General features: G+C 54.8%; 1 protein-coding gene and 1 long non-coding RNA gene across 3 annotated transcripts; both read left to right on the forward strand.

Moving 5' to 3' along the window:
• Positions 1-3,881: 3,881 nt before the first annotated feature.
• Positions 3,882-5,333, forward strand: LOC134758289 (uncharacterized). The gene is made up of 2 exons (XR_010133310.1): positions 3,882-4,062; positions 4,178-5,333. It is a non-coding gene; the product is annotated as an uncharacterized lncRNA (long non-coding RNA).
• A 475-nt stretch (positions 5,334-5,808) lies between these two features.
• Positions 5,809-7,597, forward strand: AURKAIP1 (aurora kinase A interacting protein 1). Of its 2 annotated transcripts, none has more exons than XM_055382127.2 (4): positions 5,809-6,179; positions 6,543-6,628; positions 6,888-7,333; positions 7,431-7,597. In XM_055382127.2, the coding sequence occupies exons 2-4, from the start codon at positions 6,577-6,579 to the stop codon at positions 7,530-7,532; spliced, it is 600 nt and encodes a 199-aa protein (XP_055238102.1). In that variant the 5' UTR covers positions 5,809-6,179; positions 6,543-6,576; the 3' UTR covers positions 7,533-7,597. The 2 variants fall into 2 exon arrangements, with proteins under 2 accessions (XP_055238102.1, XP_055238101.1); XM_055382126.2 differs by having other exon boundaries at positions 5,846-6,336.
• Positions 7,598-18,892: the final 11,295 nt, after the last annotated feature.

Consider the following 18,892-nt stretch of genomic DNA (forward strand, 5'->3'; position numbering starts at 1 on the left):
GATGGGGGGCCAAAGTGAGGGTCTGCCCCAGGTCCTTTGAGGGTCCACGCTAGCTGCAGGGCCCCACAGGCTCATTTCTGCCTAGGGACACAGCAAGGGGCATGGCGCCAGCTCCTGGCATGGGTGCCCTGGAGCTCTGGCAACTGGAGCCTGGTTCAGCATCCGGAAAGTGAGGGTCGCCACCCACAAGGTGGGGGTGGGTTCGGCCTCTGCTCTGAAGTGGCTCAGGTCCCGGCCTCGATCCAGGAGCGTTGACCTGAGGGTAGGGGTCCTTGCCCACCAGACCAGGGGCTCCCTCGTGCCACAGAAGCCATGGCTCTCCCCTGCCTGCAGCAAGGCCAGGCCCAGGGGTGACTCCAGCCCCGGGAGTACCTGCAGGAGGAACCCACATGGGGAGGCGTCTGGTGCGGTGGGTGGGCACCTCCCTGGCAGCCCCCAAGGTCGCCCTGGCACTTGGGGCGACTGCAGGTCTTGCCCCATATCTCATCTTCCCAGGGGAGGCAGGCAGTGGGGTGCTGCCCAGCATCCACGAGGCCACCGTCCCCACCTCCTTGAGATTTGCCCTCTGCGGGGACCAAAGGAAGGAGGAGCAGGTGCCACTGTCATCCCGCGGACACCCCGCTCCACCTCCTCAGGCCCAGCCCCTGGGGGCTGCTTCCATCCTGCCGGCACCTTCACGGCTGCACAGGCAGCTGCATGAACAGGGGGACTGGGCACAGGCAGGGCTGGGGCCCTGCATGGGGTGCACCCCAAGTTCCTCACAGGGCAGGGCACCCACACAGAGCAGCTGCTGTGTCATGGAGCTGCTGGGCTGGCTTCGCTGGTGGTAGCCTGGCTGGAGTGTCACAGCCCAGGGCACCCTGACCCTGAGAGGACACACCTGGCAGAGAGGCCATTTTGCCCTCAGCAGGGGGTGCAGGCCCTACCACCTGGGACAGCTCACAGTGGTGCCCGTGCCCGGGCATCTAGAGCCAGATGCACTGCTCCTGTTCCCTTAGCCTTGTGTGAGGGTGCCTGTCTCCTGGGAAGCCCTGTGCCTGGAGCACTGGTGAGCATTTTAACTAGCACCTCTGAAAAAAGGGTAGGCCTTCGTATTTCAATTTTTGGGGTGTAAATACTTCCTTGATGGCCAATTTTATTTATCTGAGACAGAGTCTCGCTCTGTTGCCCAGGCTGGACTGCAGTGGTGCGATTTTGGCTCACTGCAACCTCCACCTCCCAGGTTCAAGCAGTTCTCCTGCGTCAGCCTCCCAAGTAGCTGCGATTACAGGCGCCCGGCTAATTTTTATATTTTTATTAGAGATGGGGTTTCACCACGTTGGCCAGGCTGGTCTCGAACTCCTGACCTCAGGTGATCTACCTGCCTCGGCCTCCCAGAGTGCTGGGATTACAGGCATGAGCCACTCCACCCAGCCCAGCCAATTATATTTTGTTGTCTCTGTCGCCCAGGCTGGAGTGCAGTGGTGTGATCTCATGGGCTCAAGCGATCCTCTCACCTCAGTCTCCCAAGTAGCTGAGACCAGAAGCTCATGCCTCCATGCCTGGCTAATTTGTTTTTAAAATTTTTTTCTTTTTTTTTTTGAGACGGAATCTCGCTCTGTCGCCCAGGCTGGAGTGCAGTGGCACAATCTTGGCTCACTGCAGGCTCTGCCTCCCGGGTTCACGCCATTCTCCTGCCTCAGCCTCCCGAGTAGCTGGGACTACAGGCGCCCGCCACCAAGCCTGGCTAATTTTTTTGTGTGTTTTTAGTAGAGACGGGGTTTCACTGTGTTAGTCAGGATGGTCTCGATCTCCTGACCTCGTGATCCACCCGCCTCCGCCTTCCAAAGTACTGGGATTACAGGTGTGAGCCACCACGCCCAGCTAATTTTTGTATTTTTTGAAGAGACAGGGTCTCGCCATGTTGCCCAGGCTGGATATGGCCAATTTCAAGTACCAACAACTTCATTCCATGCAGTAGCCATTATACAGCTTTTCCTTCATCACTCACCGTGGCATGGCCTTGGCTCACTCTGCCTCCCGTGTTTAAGTGATCCTCCTGTCTCAGCCTCCTGAGCAGCTGGGATTACAGGCATGTGCCACCACGCCCGGCTAATTTTTGTATTTTGCGTAGAGACGGGGTTTCGCCATGTTGGCCAGGCTGGTCTCGAACTGACCTCAAGTGATCTGCCTGCCTTGGCCTCCCAAAGTGCCGGGATTACAGGCGTGAGTCACTGTACCCGGCCCACAATCCTTAAAAAACAACAACAAAAAAAAAATTGATAGACCGTTTATTTAAGCAAGAATACATACAGTTGTCATTGCCAGATTTAATATGAGATGTTAAACGTTTGATCCAATTTTCCTTCTTGGGTAAGTTTTTTGAAAACATAATACCAGAGGAAGAGGGTCCCCATTCCAAACAGAGCTCCCAAGAGTGAGTTTTTAGGAGTAGGTCTAAAATTAGGGTAGACATTTGCTAATCTTGCACAGATCCAATGAATCAAGGCAGAATCTTGATGAGCCCTTGGCGGTTAGGGACATCGTACTGAAGCAGGTGCTCCCATTTAAGCTGCGCTCTGAGTGGCCAACAGCTGGGCTTGTGCCCTCTGGGTTTCTGGAGATATGTCCTGTTTGGCTGCGCCGAGGGCCAAGGGCAGAGGCCAGGTGCGACAGAGTATATACTTGGGGAGCGACATCTCGGCAACCCAGCACACACCTGCCTATAATGTTCAGTCATCTTAAGATCATTCTCCAGAGGCAGGAGAATCGCTTGAGACTGGGAAGTGGAGCTTGCAGTGAGCTGAGATCGCGCCATTGCACTCCAGCCTGGGTGACAGAGCGAGACTCCCTCTCAAAAAAAAAAAAAAAAAAAAAATGTCGGGCGTGGTGGCTCATGCCTGTAATCCTAGCACTTGGAAAGGCCGAGGCAGGTGGATTGCCTGAACTCAAGAGCTCAAGACCAGCCTGGGCAACACAGTGAAAACGTCTCTACTAAAATACAAAAAATTAGCCAGGTGTGGCAGCGTGCGCCTGTATTCCTAGCTACTCTGGAGGCTGAGGAAGGAGAATTGCTAGAACCCGGGAGGCAGAAGTTGCAGAAGTTACAGTGAGCCGAGATCACGGCACTCCAGGCTGGGTGACAGAGCAAGACGACTCCGTCTGTTTAAAAAAAGAAAAGAAATAGAAACTTCAGAATTTTTAGGAATGTTGTATCTGTGGCCCAGAGGTTGGAGGAGCATTAAAGGCGGCGTGGCCGAGGGTGGACCCAGGCTGGAGCTCAGGCTCTGCCCTGAGCTCAGGAGCCCCAAAGTCTTGGGGCAAAAGCTGCAGACAGGCAGGGCCCTGATGCCTTGTCAGAGCCTGGCAGTAGCTTGTGGGAGCCAGTGCGGGCCAGGGCGCAGCGGGACCGCTAGCTGTTAAGCTTCCAGGAGTTTTGTACACCAACTGCTACACAGCCATTATTTATAAATCAGATACATTTATGGTTAAATTATGCTAATAAAAGGAAATACTGAAAACCCATAGTTTCGTATTTTAATAAGATCACTATTATCCACGATCTTAAGATTATTTAAGTATTATAGGCAGGTGTGCGCTGGGTCGCCAATATCTTTCCCCCAGTATACGCTGTCGCGTCTGGCCACTCTGCCCTCGACCCAGTCCTGAGGAGCTGGGACTACAGGTCTGTACCACCATGCCCACCTTTTTTTTGAGTCAGAGTCTCGCTCTGTCACTCAGGCTGGAGTGCATTGGCACGATCTCGGCTCACTGCAACCTCCACCTCACAGGTTCAAAAGATTCTCCTGCCTCAGCTTCCGGAGTAGCTGGGACTATAGGTGTGCACCACCACACCCAACTAATTTTTTTTTTTTTTTTTTTTTTTTGGTATTTTTAGTAGAGACAGGGTTTCGCCATGTTGGCCAGGCTGGTCTCGAACTCCTGACTTCAGACAGTATGCCCGCCTCGACCTCTCAGAGTGCTGGGATTACAGGCAGGTGTGAACCACTCTGCCCGACCAAAATTCTGAAGTTTCTAAAGAAAAACTTTCCTGAAGACAAATGGGTATTTTGGGGAAAACAGGTATGTGCAGCAACTGTGTACTTCCCTTGAGAGACTAGAGTTCCTTTGTTTAAAAATTAGGAATCATAACCCATGCACCCTCCCCAATTCTTCCACTGCATTTTTTCTTCCTCAGATGTTTGTAAAGGATTGATCTTCCTAGTCTAGTTCCAGCTCATCTAGCTTGGCAGCTCTGCTCACACAAGCATCTGGCGCTTCCAACAAGTGTTCCTGCCACTCCTGTGGGCGGCAGCCAGTCAGGTCTGGCCCGGGCATTCATCGGGGTGGCCACTGTCTGCAAGCCTCCCGGGCCGGCTCCATGCAGCTCCTGTAACTGAATGATAATTCCCCAGCCTTGTAGCAGCTGGGTCCTGCTCTAGTTGGGACCTTTCCCTTTTGGCCTGGAGCCTATTGGGTACAGGGACCCCAACAGACTGGTCTTCCTCACTTCACCTCCCTGAAATTACTTCCTGAGAGGGGGAAGGACACCCTGGTTCATCCTGCTCCTCAAGACTTTCTCAGACTGAAATGTCCACATCCCGTTTCTTCTACCGGTCCCTAACTCTGGGGAGATACTTTTATCTGCACGTCAATGCCTCAGAAGCCTGAAGGCCAAGGTTGCCAGCCCAGGTTATTTCTGGTTCTTCTCAACATGCTCACCTGTTCTCTGATGGATTCTTTGCATCTCCCTGGACCCCGGCCGGGTGAAGACAAACACAGGGGCACCAAGGCGAGGGCTGCTCTGGAGGCACCACCCTGCTCATTTACGGCCAAATCCACTAGGGGAAGCTGTGCAGCAGGGGTGAAGGGCGGGCCCGCAAATAACGTTCATAAACCTTCCTGCTTGGAGTCCCAAGTAGCCCCTCTGAGGGGTAACGTAGAGTCATCTGGGGACCTCAGTTGCAGAGGTGGGCCTGGAGCCTGAATTTTATGTCCTCACACTGGCCTATCCTACCTGTCATTCACTGCTTAGCCAGGCTGGGCCCGGCAGATGACCTGGCCTTTCCACTTCCTGCTAAGCGTCCCTGGAAGACCCTCCTGCAAGGCAAGTCTCCGAGCAGGCCCAGCAGGCTCTGCTCCACACCCCTCTCCCACCAGGCGCCCCTGCAAGTCCATGCTGGGATCTCTATATTAGCCAACCTCAGGGAGGTCAAAGGGGCCTGTCTGGAGTAGAAAGGTGAAGCTACACCTTGGCAGCGCCTACTCTGGGGAGCATCATTAGGGGCTCAGCCAAACCCAATCCTCCAGAGGCTGCTTTCAGTTCTCAGACAAAAAGTGTGAGTCTGATTTTATTTTATTTATTTATTTATTTTTGAGACAGGATCTATGTCACCCAGACTGGAGTGCAGTGGTGCGATCTCGGCTCACCGCAACCTCTGCCTCCTGGGCGCAAGCGATTCTCTTGCCTCAGCCTCCCGAGTAGCTGGGATTACAGGCGCCTGCCACCACGCTAGGCTAATTTTTGTAGTTTTAGTAGAGACAGGGTTTCACCATGTTGGCCATGCTGGTCTCGAACTCCTGAGCTCAGGTGATCCACCAGCCTCGGCCTCCCAAAGTGCTGGGATTACAGGCCTGAGCCACTGCGCCCAGCCTGAGTCTTATTTTTTTTTTTTAACCCCAAGAATGAGGAGTCGGGGAGGCCCGGTACCGCAGGCTCAGCGCTTGCTCCGGGTCCTTGGTCTCTAGCCAAAACAAGGGAAATAGTTCCAGACGCTTCCGCCTTCCACGTAACTCCACTTCCGTCGCCGGATACGTCACTTCCGTAGTCTTGAGCCCGCACTTCCGTCGGCCCGTTGGGAATCCGGCCCCTGGGTGGTCCGGAAACGATTCTGGACCTGCGGGTATATCCAGGGCCCGCACCCCCTGGGATTGTGGGAAATGTAGTTTTTTGCCTCCGTAAGGGACCAGGCGGAGCTGAGGCACCGCGCGAGGACTGGGACCGTGATTCCACTAACCGGAAACCGTCGCCTTTCGGGCCCGGCGGGGCCTGAGTCAATGCAGAATCGGGGGCCGCGAGGACGCCAGGGGGCGCTGTGCGTAGGAACCGCCGGGTGGCCGCTGCCGATCGGGGCCGACTTCGGGACGGACCGGAAGTGCCCGAGGGCGGCCGCAGAACGGCCAATTTGAGCCGCGTCGAGGTCGGGCCTGGGAAGGGTCAGCGGGAGGCCTGAGGGCGCCGGGCGCTGCGGCAGGCGGGCCCGGGGTCCAGCCGAGAGGGTCCAGGCGCCAGGCAACGCGATTCGCGCGGGGGTGAACCCGGGGAGGGGGCCGGCCTCCCCGTTCTGGGACCTTTCGGTGCGTCCGAGCGCGACACCGCCCGCGTCGGGGGCTTGGGAGCCTCGGGGCGCGAGCTGTGTTGGAAGCAAAGTCCTCCTTGTGGGTTGGGGTGGCGGAGGGAGAAGGGAAGCGAGGGTGGCGGCGGCACCAGACGCCCCCGTCCCGGCCCGCCCGCGACTACTGAAGGCGCTGCCGCCTGACCTGAACGGGCATCTGTGTTCCAGCTCCCCTGGGACCTGTGGCCGCCGCCCACAGACCATGCTCCTGGGGCGCCTGACTTCCCAGCTGTTGAGGGCCGTTCCTTGGGCAGGTAGGAAGCCCCGCGGGGGCGGATGGGAGGATACACACCTGGTTAGGAGTGCGGGTCTCAGCGGCTCCGCTGGGGCAGGGCCGGTGGCCACACACACACTCTTTCCCCTCTAAGCTTCCGATGCTCACAGAGGGAACCTCAGGGGTTCAGGCCAGGAATGAGGTGCGGGGGATCCTCGCTGGGACGAACGTGCTGCTCCCCAACCCGACGGGCCTGTGTGGTCTCGCGAGCGGTGACTGTGGCGTCTGGTTTTCTGCAGGCGGCCGCCCGCCTTGGCCCGTCTCTGGAGTGCTGGGCAGCCGGGTCTGCGGGCCCCTTTACAGCACACCGCCGGCCGGCCCAGGTAGGGCGGCCTCTCTCCCTCGCAAGGGGGCCCAGCTGGAGCTGGAGGAGATGCTGGTCCCCAGGAAGATGTCCGTCAGCCCCCTGGAGAGCTGGCTCACGGCCCGCTGCTTCCTGCCCAGACTGGATACCGGGACCGCAGGGACTGTGGCTCCACCCCAATCCTACCAGTGTCCGCCCAGCCAGATAGGGGAAGGGGCCGAGCAGGGGGATGAAGGCGTCGGGGATGCGCCTCAAATTCAGTGCAAAAACGTGCTGAAGATCCGCCGGCGGAAGATGAACCACCACAAGTACCGGAAGCTGGTGAAGAAGACGCGGTTCCTGCGGAGGAAGGTCCAGGAGGGACGCCTGAGACGCAAGCAGGTGAGTGGCCCCCTGCTTGGCCCTGGGAGGGCAAAGTGCTGAGAACACGTTTCTTTGCCACAAATTACTTGGCGGTCCCTCCCTCTGCCTCTTGCAGATCAAGTTCGAGAAAGACCTGAGGCGCATCTGGCTGAAGGCGGGGCTAAAGGAAGCCCCCGAAGGCTGGCAGACCCCCAAGATCTACCTGCGGGGCAAATGAGTCTGGCGCCTCCCTTCCCGCCCATTGCTGCTGTGATCCGTAGTAATAAATTCTCAGAGGACTCAGCTTTTCCCGCCGGTCTGGAGCTCCATTTGCCGGGTGTGAGGTCTCTCAGGATTGAGGCTGCTGCCAGTCCCAGGTGTTGTAGAAGACCCGGGCAGCAGGATGGCAGATTGGCCGTCCCTCTCTCTAGCTGGCCCTTGGCCGCTGTCCAGAGGGTGCTGGGCCTGTGGGAGCCCCAGCCTCGCTGTGAGCAAATGTGTGCTGTGTGCAGTTCAGGCTAGGTGCTGTGGGATCACTGAACAGAACCCACAGCCCCTCCCTGAGCAGCACATTCCCTGGGGGAGGCCGACCCGGATGGCAGAAGTACAGGGGAACAGGACTGGGGTTGAGGGAGCACCCGGAATGCACGGGGTGATTCAGGTGTATTTCATGAGTGGAGGGTCGGGGAGGGCCTCATTGGGAAGGCAGGAAAGGTCCTGGTACCACTGGCGGTGGTGGATGGTGCCCGCCAGGCTCCGTGGACGTGATCCTCCAGTGGCCCTCCAAGCCTTCCGGCTACAGGGCCAGGGTGTTGGCCTTCCCAGGCATGTCTGCCATCTCCTGGGGCCCTGAGTGGGTTCGGGGCTGGGGGGTGGCTGAGGAAAGGGTCTCGTTTACAGGGCCGGAGAATCCCTGAGGCTTAGGTTGAGCCAGAGGCCCCCGGTGTCTCCAGGTTCCTCTGGGTGAAGAGGAGGAACGCGTTATTCCCTTTTTTTTTTTTTTTTTCGAGGAAGAGTCTCATTCCATCACCCAGGCTGGAGTGCAGTGGTGTGATCTCAGCTCACTGCAACCTCTCCCTCCCAGGTTCCAGTGATTCTCCTGCCTCAGCCTCCTGAATAGCTGGGATTACAGGTGCCCGCCACCAAGCCCGGCTAATTTTTGTATTTTTGTTAGAGACAGGGTTTCACCGTGTTGGCCAGGATGGTCTCGATTTCCTGACCTCAAGTGATCTGCCCGCCTCGGCCTCCCAAAGTGCTGGGATTACAGGCGTGAGCCCCTGCGCCCGGCTGGAACATGGTATTCCTAAGAGCAGGGATGTGCAGGGGCCCTTGGACTTGGGTAGCAGGGCATGGGTGGGCATGGAAGGTGCTGCCCCCAACAGCTCAGCGACAGGAGAGGGGCCTTTGCGTCCGCCCCAGGCGGTTGAGTGGAGGCTGTGGAGCCGCAGCCTCTCCCCCACCATGTGTGAAGGCTGAAGGCTGGGCTGCCTCTCACCAGAGACATGGGGTCCTCTTGTCTTTTGTCACAGAAATGTGTCTGAGACTCAAGCTTGAGTTCCTTGCCCATCAGACCTTGGGGAGGACTTGAGCGCTATTCCCAGCAGTTTCTCTAAAACAGGACGAACTTGTGGGTCACACATTGTCCTGGGAGTTGGGCCCTGGACGTGCCAGCCAGCGAGGTCAGTAGGCCTTGGCTGTGGGTCCCTGAGTGCACGGAGGGGTCCGGAGGCCGTAGCGGGTGGAGGTGCGCTTCCCCAGACCACCACAGGGGGGCAGCAGCCGGGCTCCTGCGTCCAGGGCTGGGGACCAGGACAGGTGGCAGGAAGCGTCTTGTGGGGCCCCAGCTGGGGTCACAGGCATCATTCCTGGGTCTGTTTTCCCAGCTGTGAGTGGGGCAGGGCTCCCAGGGCCAAAACTCTCCCAGGTGAAGTGGAGCCCGCTCAGTGCCAAGCCTGGCCCTGCCCCAGCCTCCCGGTGCCCTTGGCCACCACTGGCACCCTCTGTAGTGCTGTTGCCCCCCGCATTTCCTTCCATCCCGGGCTCACCTCCCCCTTCCCTGTATGAGGGAGGAGATGTGGGAAGCTGAGTGGACCTGTCCAGAGTCCTAGCCTGCAGAGCTCAGCTGGGCAGCCCGTGGTGGGGAGCAGCCCTACCCAGCTCAGGCACAGCCCTGGGACCCCCCTCGGCCCCGGCCTCCTCCACCCCTGCGTGGGGGCCGGCTTGGGGTGCTCCTGGGAGGCAGGTCAGCCATGGCTCTGAGCCGCATGTGGAGACATCTGTGGTTGTCAGTGGGAGGTGCTACTGGCATGGGTGGGTGGAGGCCAGGGATGCTGCTACACATCCTGCACCATGAGGACATCCCCACGACGAACCCATCAGCTCACGTCAGCAGCGGTGGGTACCCCTGCTCCAGACGTCACCATCCCGGCGAGGCGGTGCCTCAGCTGTCCACTCCAGCTCCCGCAACCCAGGCCCCTCCTGCAGACCCACACCCTGCCCAGCCTGCAGAGCTCACCCTGCCTTGGCCTGGAAGCCTTTGTTGCCCAACCACAACCTTGGGAAGCAATTTTGGGGTTTTATTTTTATCTCTGCGGTTGCTCCCAGGCCACAAGAGGCCGTCCCTCCCCTCTTCTCTGTGGGGCCTCCACCCTGCCCCTGCCTATGAGACATACACCCCTTTCTCCCTGTTGCCTCCCCTGTTTTGGCCTTGGGCATCACCTGGGTGAGGGGCTAGAGGTGGGGTGGGGTGGGCTGGGGGCCTGTGGAGCTGCCAGCGACCTGCCCCTCACCACAGCGTGTCCTGGCGGTGTTCAGAGCTCCAGTTCCAAGCAGGACTTGGCTCTGCTGGGGATGGTCCTGGGCAGTGGGGATGGTGCCCCAACCTCAAGCCCAGTGGTGGCATTCATCAGTGGCCTCCATAATGGGACATGTTGGTGAACTCAGCCCCACGCCTCTTCCTCTGGCTGCTGCGTCCCTGGCAAGCTGGTGTCTTCTGTGCCTTCTGCTGGGGCCGAGCCTGGGGCCTGAGGCCTGACCAGCCACAGAGCTATGGCTTCAGAGCTTTCATGGACCATGGGCAAGGCCCTCAGCTCCCACCCCCGGTGCCCACCCAGGGCCCTGCCTGCTTCAGATGTGTGTGTGTTGGGGGCCAGGGAGGCAGCACACGTGTGTGCCAAGCAAGGCCCAGAACCTCCAGGGAGCCGAGCTGAGCACTCACTGTACACGCCCTGTCTGAGGAGCATGCAGGTTGGCGGTGGCAACAGAGAGACCCTCGGCGTGGAGTGGAGTCTGGGAGGAAAGCTGGCTTCCCTGGGCTGGACCTCCCGAGCCTCCCGGGAAGGGCACTGGGAGGGGGGAAAGAACATTCCTATTTCAGGCTGGAGGAGTCTGGGTCCTGTTTCTGAATGCCATGTTTTTCTCATTCTTAGGTTACTACTTTTTTTTTTTTTTTTGAGATGGAGTCTTGCTCTGTCGCCAGGCTGAAGTGCAGTGGTGCAATCTCGGCTCACTGCAGTCTCCACCTCCCAGGCTCAAGCGATTCTCCTGCCTCAGCCTCCTGAGCAGCTTGGACTACAGGTGTGTGCCACTGTGCCCAGCTAATTTTTGTATTTTTAGTAGAGATGGAGTTTCACCATGTTGGTTAGGCTGGTCTCGATCTCCTGACCTCGTGATCTGCCCGCCTCGGCCTCCCACAGTGCTGGGATTACAGGCGTGAGCCCCCGCGCCCGGCCCGATAAGTTCTTTAGAGGAGTTACTTCATTGCACCACTGACTAGAATTAGCCATTTCATACGCGCCGACCCTAAGTACAGAGTTTAACTTGCCGGGAAGCCATGAGCCAGCCCTGAGTCTGTGTGATTCCTAAGCTTAATTGTAAAAGTAAATTATTTTTTTAAAAGTTATGCTTGTGGGCCAGGCGCGGTGGCTGTCGCCTGTAATCCCAGAACTTTGGGAGGCGGAGGCGGGCGGATCACGAGTTCAGGAGATCGAGACCATCCCGGCTAACATGGTGAAACCCCGTCTCTGCTAAAAACACAAAAAACTAGCCAGGCGTGGTGGCGGGCGCCTGTAGTCCCAGCTACTTGGGAGGCTGAGGCAGGAGAATGGCGTGAACCTGGAGGTAGAGCTTGCAGTGAGCTGAGATCGTGCCACTGCACTCCAGCCTGGGCGATAGAGTGAGACTTCGTCTCAAAAAAAAAAAAAAAAAAAGTTATGCTTGTACGTGGCTAGTTTAATTGTTTAAGAAGTCACCAGCAGGCGTAGTGGCTCACCCCTGTCATCCCAGCACTTTGGGAGGTGGGAGCATCGCATGAAGCCAGGACTCCAGGAGCAGCCTGGGCAACATAGTGAAACCCTGTCTTTACGAAATAAAAAATCAGCTGGGCGTGGTGGTGTGCACCTGTAGTCCCAGCTACTCCAGAGGCCGAGGTGACAGGATGCATGAACCCAGGAGTTCGAGGCTGCGGTGAGCTGCGGTTGTGCTACTGCTCTCCAGCCTGGGTGACAGAGCGAGACCTTGTCTCCAAAAAGAAAAAAAGATTCCTTTAAGAAAAACAGTTGGCTGGGTGCGGTGGCTCACGCCTGTAATCCCAGCACTTTGGGAGGCCGAGGTGGGTGGATCACCTGAGGTCAGGAGATCGAGACCATCCTGGACAACATGGTGAAACCTCATCTCTACTAAAAATACAAAAACTAGCCAGGTGTGATGGGCGGCTGTGGTCCCAGCTACTCGGGAGGCTGAGGCAGGAGAATGGCGTGAACCCGGGAGGTGGTGCTTGCAGTGAGCCGAGATCGCACCACTGCACTCCAGCCTGAGGGATAGAATGAGACTCCATCTCAAAAATAAAGGAAAACAGTATCTCTTCCCCCATCCCCACACCACCTTTCCCAGAGGCAATTTTAGTCCTTTTAAATGATTCTTGCGGTAGTACCATGTTTTAAAGTTGGTGGCTTTCAGATCTTTTTTTTTTTTTTTTTTGAGACAGTATCTCACTCTGTCCCCGAGGCTGGAGTGCCGTGGCGCGATTTCAGCTCACTGCAACCTCCACCTCCCAGGTTCAAGCAATTCTCCTGCCTCAGCCTCCCTGCTAGCTGGGACTACAGGCATGCACCGCCACGCCCGGCTAATTTTTGTGTTTTTATTAGAGACAGGGTTTCACCATGTTGGCCAGGCTGGTCTCAAATGCCTGACCTCAGGTGATCTGCCCGCCTCGGCCTCCCAAAGTGCTGGGATTACAGGCTTGAGCCACTGTGCCCAGCCAGACCTATTTTTATTTTTTAAGAGGCAGGGTCTCCCTCTGTCACCCAGGCTGCAGTGCAGTGGTGCCATTATAGCTCACTGCAGCCTGTAACTCCTGGGCTCAAGCCAGCCTCCCAAGTAGCTGGGGCTACAGGCATACACCACCATGCCCAGCTAATGTTTTTTTCCAGCAGAGATGGAGTCTCACGAAGTTGCCCAGCCTGGTCTCAAACTCCTGGCCTCAAATGATCCTCCTGCCTTGGCCTCCCAAAGTGTTGGGATTATAGGTGTGAGATACCACACCCAGCCTACTTTCAGACTTTTTTGATCAAGATACAAAATAAGACATATCTTTTTACATCGCTATCTGATGAACACACCCACAATTGAAAGTTGTACAGAATAGCATCTCTCATAAGTACAATAAACTGAGATATTGCCTATTCTAGTCTGGCTGCGCCTTCCTGCCTGTAATCTCGCACTTCAGGAGGCTGAAACAGGTGCATTACTTGAGCCTGGTAGGTCAAAGCCAGCCTAGGCAATGGAGCAAGACCCCATCTCTACCAAAAAAAAAAAAGCCAGGTGTGGTTGTGCCCACCTATGGTCCCAGCTACTCAGAAGGCTGAGGTGGGAGGATCACTTGAGCCTGGGAGGTTGACCTGCAGTGAGCCAAGATCGCACCACTGCACTCCAGCCTGGGCAACAGAGTGAGACTGTCTCAAAAATAAAAATGAAAAAGGCCGGGCGTGGTGGCTCACGCCTGTAATCCTAGTACTTTGGGGCACTGAGGTGGGCGGATCATGAGGTCAGGAGATCAAGACCATCCTGGCTAACACGGTGAAACCCCATCACTACCAAAAATACAAAAAATTGGCCAGGCGTGGTCGCAGGCGCTTGTAGTCCCAGCTACTCGGGAGGCTGAGGCAGGAGAATGGTGTGAACCCCAGAGGCGGAGCTTACAGTGAGCCGAGATCGCGCCACTGCACTCCAGCCTGGGGGACAGAGCGAGACCCCGTCTCAAAAAATAAATAAAAAATAAAAAAGTTGCTCCTGATCCACTAAACTGAATTTACACTAATTGACACTCACCAGTTCACATTCACCAGTTCATATGTGCCAATCCACACCCATCCACACTCATTCACACACTCACTCAACAATTCACACCTATCGACACTCATTCACTCACCAATTCACTCATCCACACTACACACACCAGTTCAACTCACCAATTCACTCACCAATCCACTCATTCACACTCGCCAATTCACACTCATCCACACATTGACATTCACCAATTCACACTCATCCACACATTCACACTACACACCAATTCACACCAACTCACCAATTCACTCACCAATTCACACGCACCAATTCACTCACACACTCGTTAACACACCAATTCATACACATTCACACTACACACACCAATTCACACCAACTCACCAATTCACACTCGCCAATCCACTCATTCACACACCAAGTCACACTCATCCATGCTCTAACAGTCACCAATTCACACATCCACACTCATTCACACTACACAATTCAACTCACCAATTCACTCACCAATTCACACATCCACACACGAATTCACACTCATCCACACACAGTCACCAATTCACACTCATCCACACTCATTCACACTACACACACCAATTCAACTCACCAGTTCACTCACCAATCCACTCATTCACACACCAATTCACACTCATCCACACTCACCAAATCACACTGATCCACAGTCACCAATTCACACTCATCCACACTACACACACCAATTCAACTCACCAATTCACTCACCAATCCACTCATTCACACTCATCCACACACACAGCCATTCACACTCATCCACACTCATCCACAGTCACCAATTCACATCCACACCAATTCACACTCATCCACACTCACACCAATTCACTCATCCACACTCAAAATACTTAGTCACCAATTCACACTCATCCACACTCATTCACACTACACACACCAATTCAACTCACCAATTCACTCACCAATCCACACATTCACACACCAATTCACACTCATCCACTCACCCGTCACCAATTCACACTCATCCACACTCAACAACTACCAATTCACACTCATCCACTCAACCATCACCAATTCACACTCATCCACTCAACAGTCACCAATTCACACTTATCCACACTTTCACACTACACACACCAATTCAATTCACACCAACTCACCAATTCAGTCACCAATTCACACACATTCGCACTACACCAATTCACACCAACTCACCAATTCACACTCACCAATTCACTCATTCACACACCAATTCACACTCATCCACGCTCTAAAACTCACCAATTCACACTCATCCACACTACTTCACACCAATTCACTAATTCACAGTCACCTGTTTACTCTCATCCACACTACACACACCAATTCACACTCACCAATTCACAAATGCACAATCACCAGTTCACACCCATCCACTCTCATTCACAGTCTCATGAATTCACACCCATCCACACTACTTCACACTCACCAATTCACTAATTCACACTCAATTTATAGTCATCCTTTCATACTCATTCTCACACTCATACTCGTCCTCCCCTCCCAGGCTCAGGCCATCCTGTCACAGACTTTCCTAGCTGGGATCACAGGTGTGCACCACTACACCTGGCCTAATTTTTATTTTTTATTTTTTGAGACGAAGTCTTGCTTTGTCACCCAGGCTGGAGTGCAATGGCGCAATCTCGGCTCACTGCAACCTCTGCCTCCCGGGTTCAGATGATTCTCCTGCCTCAGCCTCCAGAGTAGCTGGGACCACAGGCATGCACCATCATGCCCAGCTAATTTTTTTATTTTTATTTTTATTTATTTATTTTTGAGACGGAGTTTCGCTCTTGTTGCCCAGGCTGAATATAATGGCACGATCTCAGCTCATCGCAACCTCCGCCCCCTGGGTTCAAGTGATTCTCCTGCCTCAGCCTCCAGAGTAGCTGGGATTTCAGGTGCACACCACCATGCCCAGCTAATTTTGTATTTTTAGTAGAGCTGGGGTTTCTCCATGTTGGTCAGGCTGGTCTTGAACTCCCGACCTCAGGTGATCTGCCCACCTCAGCCTCCCAAAGTGGTAGGATTACAGGCATGAGCCACCATGCCCAGCCTTATTTTTGTTTTTTATTTTGTTTTTGAGACAGAGTTTCACTCTTGTTGCCCAGGCTGGAGTGCAATGCTGCAATCTTGGCTCACCTCAACCTCCATCTCCCAGGTTCAAGCGATTCTCCTGCCTCAGCCTTCCGAGTAGCTGGGATTACAGGCGTGCACCACCATACCCGGCTTTTTGTATTTTTAGACGGAATTTCTCCATGTTGGCCAGGCTGGTCTTGAACTGTCGACCTCAGGTAATCTGCCCCCACTCAGTGTCCCAAAGTGCTGGGATTACAGGGGTGAGCCACCACACCTGGCTTTTTTTTTTTTTTTTTAAACATAGAGTCTCACTCTGTCACCTAGGCTGGAGTGCAGTGGTGTGATCTTGGCTCACTGCCACCTCTGCCTCCTAGGTTCAAGAGATGCTCCTGCCTCAGCCTCCTGAGTAGCTGGGATTACAGGCATATGCCACCATCCCCAGCTAATTTTTGTATTTTTAGTAGAGATGGGGGTTTCACCATGTTGGCCAGACTGGTCTCGAACTCCTGACCTCAGGTGATTTGCCTGCCTTGGCCTCCCAAAATGCTGGGATTATAGGGGTGAGCCTGGCCCTATTTTTTTATTTTTGACTGGGTCTTGCTATATTGTCCTGCCTGGTCTCCATAATCCTGGGCTTAAGCCTCCTGCCTCCACCTCCCAAAGTGCTGGGATTATAGGAGTGAGCCACCGCGCCCGGCCGATTTTTCTATCATAATTGCATACATCAAATTTGTAATTATAACCGAGCTAGAAATGTCACATGTAACGGCCGACCTCCCTTGGTGAGGAGGGAGAAGCCACCACGGAGGATCCAGGATGTGCATTCCATGTGGCAGCTGTGGCCTGGCCCTCGCCTGAGGCTGGTGTGACGGCTGCCCTAAGACGTGCCCAGCCGGGAAGGGAGGCAGATGCAGAGTCCCAGAGTGGAGTCTGACCCTGCAGGTGGAGCCACCGCAGGTAACTGGCAGCACTCAGGGTTCTTTGTTCCCAATTTTAAAATTGATGAGGCATGGTGGCTCACGCCTCTAATCCCAGAACTTTGGGAGGCCGAGGTGGGTGGCTCATGAGGTCAGCAGTTCAAGACTAGCCTGGCCAACACGGTGAAACCCCGTCTGTACTAAAAATACAAAAATTCGCCGGGCGTGATGGCTCATGCCTGTAATCCCAGCACTTTGGGAGGCTGAGGCAGGTGGATCACAAGGTCAGGAGTTTGAGACCAGCCTGACCAACATGGTGAAACCCTGTCTCTACTAAAAATACAAAAATTAGCCGGGTGTGGTGGTGCACACCTGTAATTCCAGCTACTCCAGAGGCTGAGGCAGGAGAACTGCTTGAACCCGGGAGGCGGAGTTTGCAGAGAGTCGAGATTGTGCCACTGCACTCCAGCCTGGGCGACAGAACGAGACTTCATCTCAAAAAAAAAAAAAAAAAGCCGGGTGCAGTGGCTCACGCCTGTAATCCCAGCACTTTGGGAGGCTGAGGCGGGTGGATCATGAGGTCAGGAGATCAAGACCGTCCTGGCTAACACGGCAAAACCCCGTCTCTACTAAAAAAAATATAAAAAATTAGCCAGATGTGGTGGCGGGCGCCTGTAGTCCCAGCTACTCGGGAGGCTGAGGCAGGAGAATGGCGTGAACCCAGGAGGCGGAGCTTGCAGTGAGCCGAGATTGCGCCACTGCACTCCAGCCTGGGCAACAGATCGAGACTCCGTCTCAAAAAAAAAAAAAAAAATTAGCCAGGCGTGGTGGCGGGCACCTGTAATCCCAGCTACTCGGGAGGCTGAGGCAGGAGAATAGCTTGAAACTGGAAGGCAGAGGTTGCGGTGATTCTGAGATTGCACCACTGCTCTCCATCCTGAGCAAAAGAACAAAACTCTGTCTCAAAAAAAAAAAAAAGAAAAGAAAAAACTGATGAATCTCGCCTGTAATCCCATTGCTTTGAGAGGCCGAGGATCTCTTGAGGCCAGGAATTTGAGGCTGCAGTGAGCCAAGATGTTTGCACCACTGCCCTTCAGCCTGGGTGACACAGTGAGACCCTATCCTTTTGTTTTGTTTTTGAGACCGAGTCTCACTCTGTCGCCCAGGCTGGAGTGCAATGGTGCAATCTTGGCTCACTGCAACCTTTGCCTCCCAGGTTCAAGCAGTTCTTCTGCCTCAGCCCTTGGAGTAGCTGGGACTACAGGTGCCTCTCACCACAACCAGATAATTTTTGTATTTTTAGTAGAGATGGGGTTTCACTCCTTTTTTTTTTTTTTTTTTTTTGAGACGGAGTCTCGCCCTGTCACCAGGCTGGAGTGCGGTGGTGCAATCTCGGCTGACTGTAACCTCCATCCCCCCGGGTTCAAGTGATTCTCCTGCCTCAGCCTCCCAAGTAGCTGGAACTACAGGCACCTGCCCCCACGCCCGGCTAATTTTTTGTATTTTTAGTAGAGACGGGGTTTCACCATGTTGGCCAGGGTGGTCTCCATCTCTTGACCTTGTGATCCACCCGCCTCGGCCTCCCAAAGTGCTGGGATTACTGATGTGAGCCACCGCGCCCAGCCCCTTTTTTTTTTTTTTTTTTTTTTTTTGAGATGGAGTCTCACTCTGTTTCCCAGGCTGGAATGCAACGGCACGATCTCGGCTCACTGCAACCTCCACCTCCCGGGTTCAAGTAATTCTCTTGCCTCAGCCTCCCAAGTAGCTGGGACTACAGGCACCTGCCACCACGCCTGGCTAATTTTTTGTATTTTTAGTAGAGACAGGGTTTCACCATGTTGGCCAGGATGGTCTTGAACTCCTGACCTCAGGTGATCTGCCCACCTTGGCCTCCCAAAGTGCTGGGATTACAGGCGTGAACCATCTTGCCTGGCCGAGACTTTGTGGCTTAAAAAAAAAAAAATTACAGAAGGTGGCCCTGGGGCCTAAGGTTGTGATTCCGGGGCGATGTGTGTGTACCAGGCAGCCGGTCTCACTGCATTTGCATGTTTAGAACAAGCCAGATACTACTCGAGAGGGGACAGATGATTTGTGAAATGTTTCTGTATTTTCAAACCTTCTTGCCTGTATTTTTGAGTCTCGGTGCAACAATTATGCTTCACCCCATCTCAGCAGTGTTCTGACTCTGTTGTCCAGGAGGAGGAGACAGTGGTGGTGGAGGGCAACTCTCCTCTTCCGGGCCTTCCGACAAGGGATCTGGGATCCACAGACA

This window comes from Gorilla gorilla, chromosome 1 (genome assembly GCF_029281585.2).
Source record: "Gorilla gorilla gorilla isolate KB3781 chromosome 1, NHGRI_mGorGor1-v2.1_pri, whole genome shotgun sequence".
Lineage (NCBI taxonomy): Eukaryota > Metazoa > Chordata > Mammalia > Primates > Hominidae > Gorilla > Gorilla gorilla.